The 15,239-nt window shown below is 48.0% G+C and overlaps 1 protein-coding gene across 2 annotated transcripts in view; it reads right to left on the bottom strand.

Annotated features, from left to right (window-relative positions):
* MCPH1 (microcephalin 1) overlaps window positions 1–15,239 on the bottom strand; it is a 273,841-nt gene that overhangs the window by 8,082 nt on the left and 250,520 nt on the right. The window contains exons 13-14 of one of the 2 annotated variants that reach the window (XR_009258870.1): window positions 6,177–6,414; window positions 4,063–4,143 (exon numbers count right to left, since the gene is read on the bottom strand). Coding sequence is in view for 1 of the 2 variants with exons in the window: in XM_058719856.1 (XP_058575839.1) it covers window positions 6,177–6,414 (238 nt within the window). In the remaining variant the exon portion in view is untranslated. The remainder of the gene's footprint in view (window positions 1–4,062; window positions 4,144–6,176; window positions 6,415–15,239) is intronic. The other variant, XM_058719856.1, reaches the window with a different exon arrangement.

Raw genomic sequence — 15,239 nt, 5'->3', positions numbered from 1 at the left:
ATATCTGATATGTTTTTATTATTCATTTCCTCCTACATTCTTGTTGCTATATATTCATTCATCCCCAAGCATCAAAATTTAATAAAAATTGAATAAAAAAATGAGATGATTTAATCCAAGTATTTTTTTCTCTTCCTGAAAAATGGGGAACAGCTTCTTGTTATTTTACTTGGAGGTTGGACCCTTCAGTCACAATCAGTTTCTGTAGCACACAGTTTGAGAATCCCTACTGTTAGTGGTTGCACAAATGAAGAGAGGCTCTGCTTACCAAGAGCAGAATTAAGATCTTTTCACAAAGGAAGCCTCTGAACTGAGAAGAGGGTGACTAGGAACGCTGGATCTTTAATTCACCGTGTGGTTCTGGTGGAGAAACTCAGATCTCTCTGTTTCCTCATGGAGAAAAGAAACAGATTTCTACCATGATCTCAGAACTCATTTCCAGCCGTGTAAACAACAGAAATGCATTATCTCACAGCTCTGGAGGCCAGAAGTCCAGGATCAAGGTACCAGCAGGTCTGGTTTCTCCTGAGGCCTCTCTTGTGGCCTTGACTTGTGGAATAGCTCTTTTCTCTGTCCTCGCATGGCTTTCCCTCTGTGTATGTGCATCCCTGTGGTCTCTCTTCTTCCAAGGATACCAGTCCTGCTGGGTCAGGGCTCCACCCTTAGGATATTATTTAACCTTAAATACCTCTTTAGAGGCCCCATATCCAAACACAGTTCCATTCTAAGGTCCTGGGGTTAGGACTTCCAACATTTTGGGGGACACTATTCAGTCCATAAAAAAAGGTCTACCACTTTAGGTTCTATGATGCTCAATATTAATTGGTTAACATGCAACAATGAAGGAACAGAAGTTCCAAGTTCCACGTGCTCCAGTGTTAACTTACTAGGCCAATATGCAAAGACAGCCAGAACTGCCGGCAACATCCCATTAGGGGGCTGAGCTTTGAAGTTTCTTTTATGGCTTTATCCTCCTGGCCCAGACGCAGGAGTTAACATGGCAGCACTTGCAGAGGGCTCTGCGAATTTGTACATAAGACAGTCTTGTGAACCTGTCGAAACCAAAATGCTTAGTGCTGGCTTGTAAGTGGCCGTCTGGATTCCCCACACTGATGACTGCATTTCTGGTGATGGATATAAAATGTTGCTGTGGTTACACTATTTCCTGTTCCCAGCTGAATATGTAGTTGATTGTCATGTTCTACTTTGTTTTTTTTTTTCCTAAGTGAGGCTTAAAAACTGTGCCTTGGCTAGTAAGGTGCAGAGAAGGGTCTTTTATTTTCCAGTTTGTCTGCCTGTCTTTAAAATGCTTTTTCACTTTTCTATCACTATTGATGCTCACATCCAGTGACTGGAGGTCAGCTGGCATAAATTTCACAAAGGGGAGCCAAGTGAGACAGGTTAGGAAATTTCAAAGATAACCATCTAGGACCACTAGTTGACCAATGAATGCAATTAAAGGGAAATACACTTTCTGAGCACACTCTTCCCGTATCTTCCCAAGGCTAACACGTACTCTTTCAGCAGCTTGCAATTAATTTTTAAAAAGTCATTATATATATTATATATACATACACACACACTTTTTTTAAAAAAAGCTATATATTTCTTAAAAGCTTATACACACAAGATGTTGAAATTATAAAATTCCACAAATCAGTTTCAGTTTTAGTTCTCATTTATTTCTAGCCTGGTAGATGTCATCCATTTGAGAACAACTCAAAACAAAAATAATGTGTCTTATTGTCTGAGATTGTGTCTTAAAAGTGTACTGCCACTTTCTGCATGGTTGCTGAACTCCTGGGGGTGGAAGCCAAGGTATGAGAGTGGTATCAGGTCATGTTCTGAGGAGGGGGCAGGCTGGGGACAGACCGGCCCCCGGGTCTTTCCTTTCTCTTCTTCTTTCCATCCTCAGCAAATGGCTTCACCTCCATCTGACTGGTTCCTTATCTATGCAGTAAAAATGTGGACTACCAGGGACCTGAAGACTCCTGATATTATCTGTTTAACCATGCACCCTAAGGGCTGAGCCTCCCGAGTGACCTCCGTTTAACAAAATGCCATGTTTAAGAGCATGCATTTTCCTGGGCCTAGTTCTGTGGTCAGCCATCTAGGGAAACAATGATCTATGCTAGCCTGCAAAGGCCCACATGCTATCAGAGATCTTTTTCCTGAAAACAATGACATGCGGAGGCATTCAAATCAAATGCTTTTTATAAGTTATAAGGAAATCATGCTGAGGCTAATTTTTTTCCCCCTTCGGCACTGCTGTTGAGCATAGTACACTATGTTCCCACAATAGCATAAAATGTATGTCTTATCACTTGAACATAGCCCAGACAATAAAAGGGCGCCCGAGACTGGAAATATGTCTTCTGAGAAAGGCCAAACCAGCCTTAAGTGATAACACCAACTGGGGATGAAGAGAGTGAAAAGAAATGATTACAGCACAAAAATTCGCAGACTAGTGATGAATGTACTGGGGTCTCAGGGCTCCCAACCCCTGCCGAAGGCCTCACTTAAGACGCCAGCCAAGTTACTTGGGACTTTTGTGTCTTAGTTTCTTGACATGTAAAATGGGAATTCTACTCTATGGGTGTGCTGGGGGAAAGAAAATTACTGGAAAATGCTTCCATTCCAACGTCAGGTAAAGGTAACATTTTGTTTCCTCGTGCCGGGAATTTGGTTTTTGTTTTCCTGTTTATTTTCATACATATTCAAGTGCCCACAAGTATTTTCTCTCTCAAAAATCCCCATTTCTCCTCCTGGTGGAATGATTCATCGAGAATCTTGGCCTAAGTATACTGCTGTTTCAGGGAAAATGGACTCTGGGGAATGAATTGGGAACATAATCATGGCTGTTCAAACAGCCTCGTTATAAGGCAACTCAGAGTGTGTGAGACTCTCCACGGAGCAAATGAGTAAGACATGGGGAGCCCTGTTGGGAGATCTCATAAGTTCACACCGTTCTATGCCAGCAGCCAGGAGGGTAAGCTGGCTGAATGCTCCGTGGTCACCGCTGAGCGGCCGCCTCCAAAGAACAAGCTAGACGTCAGGAGAAAGTCTTATACTGGAATAATCATTTGACACTTTTGTTTGTTTTTAAATAGAAATGTTGGATCAGACAGTGAAGGGATAAGGAGGCTTATCTGCAGGAATCTAGTCCTAGGATGTTGGAGGTCTTAGGCAAAGAGACTTTTTTTTGGTGATGTCCATCTTTCCTTCTATCAAAGAAACAACAAAACAAACCAAACTTCTCAGGGGTTTCTAGTGGCTTAAAAAAAGATAATAATGATGATCTGTCCATCCCTTGTGATTTTATTGTGGCTGCATAAACAAAGATGCCACAAAATATAGGAATAAACATAAAGGTCCTAAAAGACAAAACCTTAGGATCTTTATTTTGGAAAGCAAACTGTAAATCTGAAAGTGGACGCAACAAGTTACTTTTTTTTTTTTTTTTAAGAATTTTTTTCAGACTTTAAGAGCTACCCAATTCAAACTACTCTTTGGCCTCAGGGACTCCACCTTACATGGCAGCGGATCTTCTAGTTGGAACAAATTTAGAGTATTGGTTTTCATCATGTCTCACAAAATAACTTTCAGCTTGGTGCCTTAACATGGGTTTAATTTTAATTTAAAAGGGATTTTAATTGCACAATGTTTTGAGAATAACGTTGCTGTGTCAGTGGATACTGTCACCCAATGACACGGGACAATGCCCAGCATGCATGAGGATAGCCTGCAACTCTCTTGTGTGGTCTCCTTCGCCCATTGAGGGAAGTAAGCAGGGCAGAGGTTATTAGTCTAACAAATGAAGTAAATTAGGTCCGGAGAGCAAAGGTGATTTGCCTCCGGTCAGAGCACAAGCCAGTGGCAGGACCCCCCCGACGTGAAAGGGAATGCACTACTCAGGACCATGTTGCTTGTGGGTCTGTGCACGCGTGTAGAGATGTGCAAATGAAATCTCCTTTATGTGCACAAAGCTGGAGCTACTGTAACTCAAAAAAGAGAAGAACATAAACTCATAAATATTTGAAAAATACACATTCTAATACCCACCTCACCACAGAGGACCGGGTGCAGACCGGGGCAGTGGCCAGAGTCAGGGGGACTCACCTCACGGGTGAGGATTTCACCACGCTGCCGAGAGCCAAGGATTCCAGAACGCACAATACCCGGAAGTTGCCAAGGGCACGCGCAGATGGTGTAATCAATGACAAATCAGAAACAGGACATGAATTATGGGAGAGGAAAGAGGCTCGGGCCCCTAGCTCCAGCTCTGAATCTCGGAGAATTCCACAGGGCCTTGTGAAGGTTAAGCGCTGGGGTCAAGCAGGTAGACCTCTGCCTACTAAAAACCCACGCACGGAGGGGTAGAGGGGCCAAACAACCGGAGGAACTAGCAGGCGGCTGGACCGTGCACGAGGCAACAGGAAGGGGCAACAGAGCTCCCCAGCCTGGAAATACTAATCATGCAGACACAGACGCTGGCCCTGTACACACGGTACACAGCCGATGCTGAAAAGAGTAGTTGTTGATATGGACTGTTGATAGCCATCGTGTGCACAGTTCCGTTAGCTGAACGAGACGGCTGTCTAAAAAGCAAAATTCTGGTTTCCAGTTGGTGTCATTTTGACACACGCACTTTTCTAAAAACAGCAAAACAAGAACCTCTGTTTCAGAACATAGGATGTTTTGAAGGTTATATTCTTGGCATTTAGAAAAGAGTCAACAGCCTCTTGGCTCTTGGACTGTAGCTAAAATCATAGATTTTTTTTTTTTTCTGAAATAAGTTGCCAGGCAAAAGATAAATTACTCTGCATCAGATAGTAAAAAAAAAAAAAAAAAAAAAAAAAAAAAAAAAAAAAAAAAATTACTCGATTGCCATACTTTCAAAATATATCAAAGGATGTCCATCAATCATTTAAAAGATATTCATAAATATCTGTAGTGATCTATGAATAAAATGTGGACACAGTATCTACTTATCTGTTAAGGGATGCTCCCTGGGAGGGGTGAGGAAAGCCAGGAGTTGGGAATTTAGAGATGAGGGGGGCAAACAGGAGGAAGCAGGAGGAAGACAGGGGACAGAATGCACTTCTCAGGTCTCAAGAAGCCAGGTGAGGATCCCGCCTCAAGGTGCTGACACTGAATTGGACCAGTGAGGGCTGAAGAAGGAAAGGTTTCAGGAGAAACCAACTCTGACTTCCGGCCCCCCGGCTGCGAGAGACGAAATCCCTGTTGTTCTAGTGTCCCCCTCTGTAGGACCTGCTCTGAGAGCCCCAGCAAGCCTGTACGTTCATCAAACCCAGAGCAAGAAGGTTTATCCTCAGAGCGGGGCCCCGAGCACCCCAGCACCTCCAGCTCCATCAGCTCACGAGCGCCGCCCGCCCCAGCCTCCCCTGCGCCGACCCCTTGCTGCCGGTGGAGCCCGCCTCCCACTCCTGCTTGGCCTACTTCTCCTGGACACCGCCCCCGCCCCACCAGAGCCAGGGTACCAGACACAGCCCGCCCGTCACCACACCGTCAGCCTCCTGGAAAGAGAGCTTCTCTGCACCTCTTCCCCTTCCGAATGGAGTCACGTGTCCAGCACTGTGAATGCTGCACAGCCAGACGTGCACATTGGCTTCCTGTCTTAGGTTTTGAAATAAAAACTGTAGCTCCTTTTGCACCGCTCTTTGAGCGGGTGAACAAACGAGTGTCAGGAGAAGCGGGTGATGCTCTGGGGGGGGTGGGGGGGGAGCGGGTCCTGGCAGCCGGGTGCTGGCCCACCGCTCTGGGAGCAGAGCAAGACCAGGGCCCGGGGAGCGGCCATCTGAGCTGAGGGTGGACAGGCCTTAAGGTCTGGGGTCGTTGTGGGCAGGCTGGGCCTTTTTCACACTTGCTAGTGAGGTGAGTTAGGTGACTCTCTGTCCTGGTGAAGTCTGCTTTGGCCGACAGTAAAAAGGAGAGTGTCTGGGTTGGCTTGAGACCGACAGTCATTAGCGGATTCTGTGAAAGGCAGATGCTTGGATGCTGAGACGTCCATCCAAAAGCCCCGCGGCTACAGGGAAGGGGAGCGTGGGCATCGGGCTTCCCCCAGAAAAGCCCATTTGTGTGCCTGGGACCACAGACCCCAACAGCTACTGCGCTCAGAAGCACCCGCCCCGCCATGCCCGTGAGCTGATCCCTACCTAAGATCCATGTTTCTGACAGATACTTGACGGTCGCCCTCCTCTTTCCTTGGGAGGGTCCGATGAAGATGCCGGCCTGGCGTGGGATTCTCGTGATCTGACCCCCACAGAGGAGGACCAGTTCCCATAGCTTGGTTCTGGGGGGGTTGCTGGCCGGGGTGATGAACATCACAGGCTGGTTGGCAAACAGGGTTCCCTGGTACTGTCCCGCAGATAAGTAGCGCTCCAGGCGGCAGAGCTGTTGGGCAGAGACAGGGAAGATTACCAAGGCGCTGAATCATGTCATCGCGTAGGGCAGCTCAGCTGCCAAGTTCCCTTCCTTTTTTGGGAGAAGAAAAGACTGAATGGAAAGGTGCGCATTCTCGGCTGAATTCTGAATTCCGAGGATCCAGGGGAGGTAATGACATTTAATGATAGTGACAGATAACGAGCAGATAAAATTGACATTTGCTGAAGCAGCTTGCAAGCAAAACTGTAAACAAATTTATAGCCCTCCTCCCCCCCCCCCAAAAAAAATTTTAGGTTTTGAATTACTACAAATTGTAAACCAAAAGCTTGAAAAGGAATCAACTGTTGAGTGTGGAGAACAGCACCTGCATCCTGTAAATGCTATTCACGTTCTTTGGGAGGGTGTGGAAGGGAAAGCAGGAGCCTCTAGAAGGCCAGCCTGGCTGCCCTGGACCAGCACCAGCCAGCGCAAGGTGCCTCGGGGCTCCTGCAGCACGTGACTCTCACCAGGACCTCCTGGGAGCCCTGCACCCGGCCCTGCAGTGCTGGCAAAGGGGGAAGGAGGCAACACGGAGTGGAGGTCCCAGACAGAGCTAATCCCCAACACATGAAGCTGAGGGGGGTGGGGTGGGAAGCATCTAGAGGCTTATTTCACTGAGTCATTGTGGAAATGGTGATGAGCAGTATCGGAGACAGTGGGAAACATTTTCAGAAACAGGGATGTTAAATTGTTCTCCTTTTGGTCCTGATAAAGTTGTGGTCGGCTGGCTGACCCAAGGGACAGTGGAAGGCCTGCTTATTCTAAACAGACATTTCACTAACTACAGATTAATAAAGACTTCTTTTTAAGTGTAGCTACCCTGTGGGAGATGTTGAGGGTGAACTGTCATCCACATTTTGAGTATTTTAATCAGTCGATTTCCCTGAGGACAGAACTGAACATTTCAGATACGTGGGCTCAGCGAAATTAAGGATTTGGAGCGCAGATATGTGGGAACAGGGATAGAGGGGAGCATCTCAGGGGGACGTAACCTGCGTGGGGCAGTGTGGAGGGAAATGCCTGCCTGTCAGTGGCTGGAGGCTAGCCCCTGAGCACGGAGAGGGGCCGGCTCTGGAGGTGGGAGGGCAGCAGAGGACCCCTTCCTCAGTTTTCATCACTGACCTTCTTCCAGTAGGTTTTCATACTAAGACAAGAAATTTCTTGATGAAAAACGTTGCCCCAACAGTAACACAATCTGCCCAGTACACTTAAATATGGCTGTGGAATCAATTATCTTTACTCATCACCAGTTTTGAATTATGCAATGTAAGACCTGACATATAACTCCTTTCATCTGATTGGGTAAGTGGTGCAGCATCCACACAATGTGTGATGACTTTGTTTAATGCTTTTAGTAATTTCCAACTTCCCTGTGAGATAGGGGGTAGAAAGGGTTTCATTTAATTTTGGAGAAGAAGACATTTAGGTGGAAGCTTGTCAAGCTTTGGCTAAATGGTGAGTCAAGCTGCAAGAAACAAGCCACAATCCCCAAACTTGGTGAGTCACTGGACCGCGTTGCATTGTAACTGCAGATCAAGAAATAATCTTACTAAGGCTTGACATAATCATGCATTAAAAAACCTAATTATAAAAGTAGTTGGTAATTGAAATGATAAAGAAGGGTATAAAGTAGAACGAATTCTCCACACTGCTGTCTGTTAATCAAATTCATCCTTCTCCTGTCCTCCTCAGTGGTTGGGCATGATCTTTTTGGGGGGTGCTAATCTGTGCAGGGCCATGTGTTCAAGACAGGTGCCCCTCCCAGACCAAGGCAGGACTCAGGATTGGTCCAGGCAAATCATGGTGATCTCATCTCCCTTTCAAAGGATTGGGTCTAGCATGGACTAGACTTGATCATGGCCAATGGGATCTGAGAAGAAGTCTGCTGAGGGCAGTCTTTCTTCACTGATATAAACCAATGCATAAGCAAAAATACCTCTCTTATTGGCTGGACTCTGTCATAGTGATAATAGGATATCTGGAATTATTGAAGCCACCTGAGGCCATAAAACATGCTGAAAATAACTAAGTGGGAAGACCTGGATCCTGGATCATGTTTCTAAGTCACTGGATTGACCAAACCCGGAATTATCCTTTTTCCCTCCCTCACACTCCTCTTTTGTTAATCTGTGTTTCCAGAAGCACAAAGCATCCAGATGCTGGTCCTCAGGCCCCTGCCACCTACCAGAGGTAACCCCTGTTAAGTGTTTGCTATGTGTTTTTCTAACCTTTGTACAATGTTCACGCACAAAAACATTCAGGAGATGATTTTTCTTTTTTCTTCTTTTTTTAAAAAATGTTTATTTTTGAGAGAGAGAGAGAGAGAGAGAGAGAGTGAGAGAGAGGGAGACACAGAATCCGAAGAAGGGTCCAGGCTCCGAGCTGTCAGCACAGAGCCCGATGCAGGGCTCGAACCACAAACGGTGAGAACGTGACCCGAGCAGAAGTCGGACGCCTAACCAATTGAGCCACCCAGGTGCCCCAGGAGATGATTTTTCTTAACAACAACAACAAAGCAAGATCAAGTCTCTATCTCGGTATATGGATAAGCAGTAAATCAAACCCATACTGAACCCAATAGAAAAGGACATGTGTAAACCTTTCACATGGTTAGAATGTGACTTGAGTACCTGATTGCTTTGGTTCTTCATTCCCCTCCCACGTTTGTTGAGTGCTTACTCCCTACCAGGCACGTGCAAGATGCTGGGGGAGCGGAGAGGATTAAGACATAGTCCCTGACCTCAGTGTAAAGCACGTAATACAAAAGTCAACATATGAAAAATACTTCCTTTTATTTATTTATTCAGCTTGAAATTAAAGGAGGCAAAGAATTACAAAGATCTTATTCTTTCCTCAAAATAATTGAGGCTACGTGCATGCTGACTTTCTAATCCTAAGTAAAATAATTTCTGGGAAAGCTTAATCAAGATTTAGGTTACTTAAAATTAAAAATTAATTTGGGAATTTATCCTAGGAATACACTCCTCGATGTATATAAGGACACGCATGGACAGGAGTTCATTGCCATAGAAACGGTGATTGGCAAGTTTTATTTATATTATAAATATGATAGGACACGGGGTTCTCCTTGTTATGGAGCTTTCAGCTATACTCATTCTCGAAGCGGAAGGTCTCCAGAATGCGATCCTTCCCCAGTAGCCCCCGAGGACAGACTGCCCTGGCTATTGTCTCCTCAAGTCTGTAGACACAAGTTCCTGGGTAGCCTTATCCTGGAGACCACACTCTGACTCTGAAGGCACAATGGTAAAACTGGTTTACTGCTGTATGTGCTGTTGCCTTAAGAATTCTGACCAGGGCTAGTCAACTTGACTCTCTGGCCCAAAGCACAGTTTTGTCCCCATGGGTACATTCTTGAAAACCAGCTGAGAATTAAAAGGTTACTAGCAGCACAGAAAGCGAAGAGGGCAGCGGAGCATGCCGTAGGTGCCCGAGGACGCCCTCCGACCGCACCACCTTACCCCGAAAGGCTTTCTCTTAGTTCACGGTTGAGGAGAAAAGCCTCAAACGCACAACTTTCAAAGTTAACGTGCTGTGCATTATCCTTACCTTCTCAAGCCCTTTTGCAATAGCCGTTCTTGGCAATTTGTTCTAAATTCTCGTTCCATTTCACACTTTTCAACAAATGTGTGCGACAGATGCTGTCAACTGTACAAACGGGTTGGGGTGGTGTGGGTGCCAAAGGGGAGCTCATTGCAGGGCTGACTGTGGTGAGCCGTTTCTGTTCTTAACTCAGAGAAACCCTCAGAGAGAACCAGGTCTGTCTACATTGACCTAGGAGTTTCCTGCTAAAAGCTGTTAATTTTTTTGGAGAATCATAACTCTCTTACTGGTTCATTTTATCTAACTCCAATGCTGTAATGGTTCCAAGGAGAACTGACACATCCATAGATTGGGTATATGGGGAAGGACCGGCAACTGATGCAAAAAACTGGCTCTTCCATGGGGGTGAGGCGTTCCCTCCGCCGGACAGGATTTAGCTCCTGTCCACAGACAAGATTCATTTGCACCACCAGCCGGTCATTCCGCCTCACAGAGCTGGGAAAGGCTAGGGGCGGTGTGGGCCACGATCAGACAGCCGGAAAAGTGACCACAGTCTAAAAAAGTGCAGTTTTCCAATGAAGCACTCAATTCTCCCTACAAAGCCCAGGGTATCTATTGAAAAATCATGGAAGGAAAGGGGATTAGTGGACTCCTCTAGGCTTAATTAGCCTCCACGATAAAACAGGACGGGTCAGTAGTCAGGGTGCATTTGAATTCGGGGCGGATTTCAGAAGAGCTCCCACTTTCCCCATGGAGTCATAAAATCATTACATAAATTAACATTTACCTTGCATGCGTGTGTGGGTAAAAAGACAGAGAGGGCTGACAGAAGACAGAAAACTTTTTCTGCCACAAGCTCTTCATTTGAACTCTGGGTTGTAAAGGATTAGGGACTACTAGGGAAGGGTCTTAAGTCAGTGAAACAAAAAAGGTATGAACTGTGCTTTGTAAAAGGTTGCCTTTGCATTTGTGTCGTCACCAAAAAAAGCTGTACGGATTTAACAGATTTCGGCTCAGAACCTTCCACTCTATTTACAAGGCAGACCCTACTGTTGACAGAGCTGAGCAATGCCCGTGCCCCAGTGCTTCCAGCTTCCATGACTCCCAGTGATTTACCTCATGGCTGGGAGGGTGTTGACGGCTGACTCCAGACATGGGTGTTAGATTTCAATTAGTAAATCTGCTTCTCCCTCCAGGTAGAGCTCACCTGGGTGATTATTCTGAATCACTGACAGTTTCCATAGGTACCCACAAGCCACGCACAGAGGAGGCACAAGTCCATCATTAGGAAATTCTCACAGCAAAATTCTCTGGTTCTACGTTGGAAGAACCAGAAGCTCAGGGAGGTTGGTTTGTTTTCGGTTCGCCCGATGATGCCCAGGACGTGGTGGCATCAGGTTGGAATAGGCCCCAAAGGCCTGGCCTTTTCCATGACTTCACGGTCTCTGTTCCTCACAGGTAAAAGAGGGATAAAATCCCTAGTCCCACACGGTGTGCAACAAATGAAATAACGCCATACCTCTTGCACTTTCTTACATTTTAGCAACAATAATATATAGGAGGGGTCTTATGATACATGGTGGGTTGTAGTATTAGTTGGCTGTGTAGGCTGTATAATCCCGTAATGTGTTTCAATGCCCCGTGCTTAGGGCGGATATCCAAATCTATATGTGGGCAAGCACAGAACTGTATGCTATGACAACATGTCAAAGAGAAAATAGAAATTTAAAAAATAAACTTTTCCAGTCCTACATTTGCCTATATCCCATTTGTCTTTCAAGGACAATTTATTGAGAGAGAGAGAGGAGAGAGAATCCCAAGCAGGCTCCACACTGTCAGCACAGAGCCCGACATGGGGCTGGATCTCACAAACCATGAGATCGGGACCCGAGCCAAAACCCAGAGTCAGACGCTTAACCAACTGCGCCACCCAGGTGCCCCCATCCCTTCTCATGGTCCCCTGTGGGAGGCTGAGCTCGTCAAAGTGTTCTATCAGGCATGGCAGCCAGACTGGGAAGGGCACTGAAGCCCTGTGTCCGTTTGTCCTCATACTTTGGTACTAACACCAAAGAGGGCAGAACCAAACAACGAGCCAGTGTTCAACTGTGGAACTCGTGGGTGATGGGCGATACAGCACAAAGGCAGAGAACGTCAGCAGTGGGAAGGGTCTGGGAGATCACAGTGACCATGGCTCACACTCTACAGACAAAGAAACCGAGGCTTGAGAGACAACATCCAACATCAGAGACCCTGGCAAAGCTTTCCTGCACTTTGAGACACAAAATCCTCTTACCACTGCCCATCACCAAGCAGCCTGGGGTGGAGGTGCTGAACCCACATCTCCGTCTGTCGCTTCACCTGAGGCTCAGGCTAAGTTCTATAGACATGAAAACGCAAGGACACAGTGTTTGCTTCTCCAGGACTTTCTAGAAAGTACAGTATTAACAATTACAACACAGCATGTCATGTCATGGAGCGAGAGCCTGACTAGACCTCACAGTGGTAGCTTCTGGCTTGGAGAATGAGTACAAAGATGTTTGCTTGCATAAAAACACATGGTGGGGTTGCTTCAGGTCAACAGTGTCCAAAAGATCATGCATGCTTGAACAAATAGTTCAGGATCACTGAGGATAACATGTGAGGGACGAGGGGGTTGGCAGGTGACCACAATAACAAAAACTTAAAAAAAATTTTTTCTTAATGTTTATTTTTGAGAGAGACACATACACATAGAATCCAAAGTAGGCTCCAGGCTCTGAGCTGTCAGCACAGAGCCCAACATGGGCTCATGAACCGTGAGATCATGACCTGAGCCAAAGCTGGGATGCTGAACCGACTGAGCCACCCAGGTGCCTCCAAAAACTTACTTTCTAAAAGCATTTAAATCTGTTCCAAGGTGAGGAGGCTGAATAAGCAGAGGCCAGACTAGTCACGATTATACAGTAGTAGACTATCTAGTTAATGGGGAGCCACGAAATCCACGTGTTAGACCACGCTGCAGACAGTAAGGAGATGTGGAAATCAGAAAAAGGGAGACTCAAAGGAAAGAGCTGCAGTAATTCCAACCAGAAATGAAGCAGGGCAGGACAAGACGAGTGCAAGGGGAAGTGTATTCAGGACGGAGCAAGAAGGCAAATTCAACAGGAATCCTGTTGCGTTGGACGCTTACTATTATAATGGGGGCAGGCTAGCGCCAGAGTCAGTAAGAGAGCCACGCACGGTGCTTGTAGGAAAGCTTCGCCACTGGGGTTTTGAGACTTTCAGTAAATGGTACCTCTCTCTTCTCCCGGTTCAACACCAACTGGGAGACACAAACAGGTGTTGGAGGAGATGAGAATAACTTCCATAGTCCATAAAGCTGATGGAGCATTCGGGCCTTGGACCTACGGTCACCTGGGTTTGCTGGCCCTGCCCTCACGACATCGGATGGACCCACAAAGCAGGCTTGCCACACCCCGAGGGCTTTCCTCAGGAAGGCAGGCACACGAGACACGGGCGCAGAAGGGGCTGGATCAGGACGCCCGTCGGTCTCCCTCTGTGGGGCGCTGGGAGGGAGGGAGGGACAGAGGAGCCCCAGGAACATGAGGCGGCTCCCGGTAAGTCACCTGGGGGTGAAGTCCCCAGGAGCCGCCTCAGAAAACAGATGCTAGCGCCAACCATTTCAGAAGAGGTAGGCCCTAAGGCAACCGGAAACACAAAACACAACGAGACGTTTCACCTTCTAAAAATGTCAATGCCCACACCTGACCATGTTGAATGGCTTGAACACATGAGAGGTAAAATGAACTGGTCGCCATTGGCACTGGAGACAGAAAACAATGTCTATGGTCCTGGGAAATTAAAAAGTGTTGTGTTGTTTAATTGTGATGGGATTTGGGCAAATGTCACAACTGTTAAGAAGACAAGGTCTTCAAACGAGACAACCTAGTGACTCCTGAAATTCTGCACAAACCCCTCGATTGGCAGTGAAAACCTGTCCTTGACCCTCTCTGGGGTTTCCAAACCAGCTTCTCCGTCCCTAACTGGCCCCCAGCTTCGAGTCTTTCCTGCTCAGTTAGCCTGGCCCATCAACCTCCCTGCTATTGCCTTTCCTCTCGCTGCCTGGTGGCTGTCCCAGCTCACTGTCCCTCACATGAGTGGTCCTTGGAACACCCGTCCTCTCAAGTCCCTGGACCCCTCCTTCCTGAGGGGCTTTTCTTCACCCCTGGAACCCGAGTCTCCCCCCTGAGATGCCCTCTCCCCTCCAAAGCTTACAGCCCACGCCCCCCCACCCGACCCCTTCACCCATTAGGCGCCCTGGTCCACCTGCCAAACGGCAGGAAGGGCTGAGGCTGGAGGGGGCCAGCCCTGGCTGCTCCCATGCGCGGCCCCTCACGCAGTCCCTTCCCTGGCACTCTACACCCTGCCCGCCCCACTGCCCTGGACGGACGGCTCTCACCCTGCTCGGGGCTCCAGCGGGTCACCCTCCTTGTGGCCTCCTGTCACTGAGGACGGTCACATCCGGAAAGGACCCTGTGCCAGTTCCCCGAGGTGCAGCTGCACCTGTTACTGCGGACGGCCCGTCCCTCTAAAGCCGTGCGTCCCCCCCGTCACTGGTGGTCTCCTCCTCCGTGCGGAGAACCACGTGCTGCATGCACAATGGCGCACAGTGTGTGGTTGTTCCTCCTCCACACCTCCCGTGCTTCCCACGCCTTCCAGACACCCCTGCTTCCTGTGTCCCTTCCCGGCACAACATCAAAAGGCAGCCCCTGCCCACCTCTCCTGCCCCTCCTCCCTGTCGTCCACGCACCTCCCACCAAGACCTCGCAGGGCCGAGTCCTCTGGCAGGATGAGCAGGATGCTGGGCACACGGCCCCTCCCTCTACCCCATCACCCTCTGTGCTTGGCTGCCAAGACCTGCCTTCCCTAACTCCCTCCCGCCCCGGGATGCCACTGCCGTGGACCTCTTGCCCTTCTTCCTGACCTTGTAATGCTCCAGCGACACGCGACTCAGCATGGCGCCCCTTCCTGCGGGTGACCTCAGCCAGCGTCCGGGCCTCACACAGCCCCCGTGAGCCCACAAAGCCCGCCCGCATTGTCTCCAGCTCAGCCCTCCTTCCAGAATCCCAGGCCAGGTGCTCTCTCGGCCTCCCACCTGGATGTCTGACAGACCTCTGACGCCTGACCCAGCCTTCTCCCCTCAACTCAGCCTCCACCTGCAGCCGTCTCCAGCTCAGCTCCCGGCCGCTGCCTCT

This window comes from Neofelis nebulosa, chromosome 3, assembly GCF_028018385.1.
Source record: "Neofelis nebulosa isolate mNeoNeb1 chromosome 3, mNeoNeb1.pri, whole genome shotgun sequence".
NCBI classification, from domain to species: domain Eukaryota; kingdom Metazoa; phylum Chordata; class Mammalia; order Carnivora; family Felidae; genus Neofelis; species Neofelis nebulosa.
Note: the sequence above shows the minus strand (reverse complement) of the source record. Positions and strands in the feature narration are given on the sequence as shown.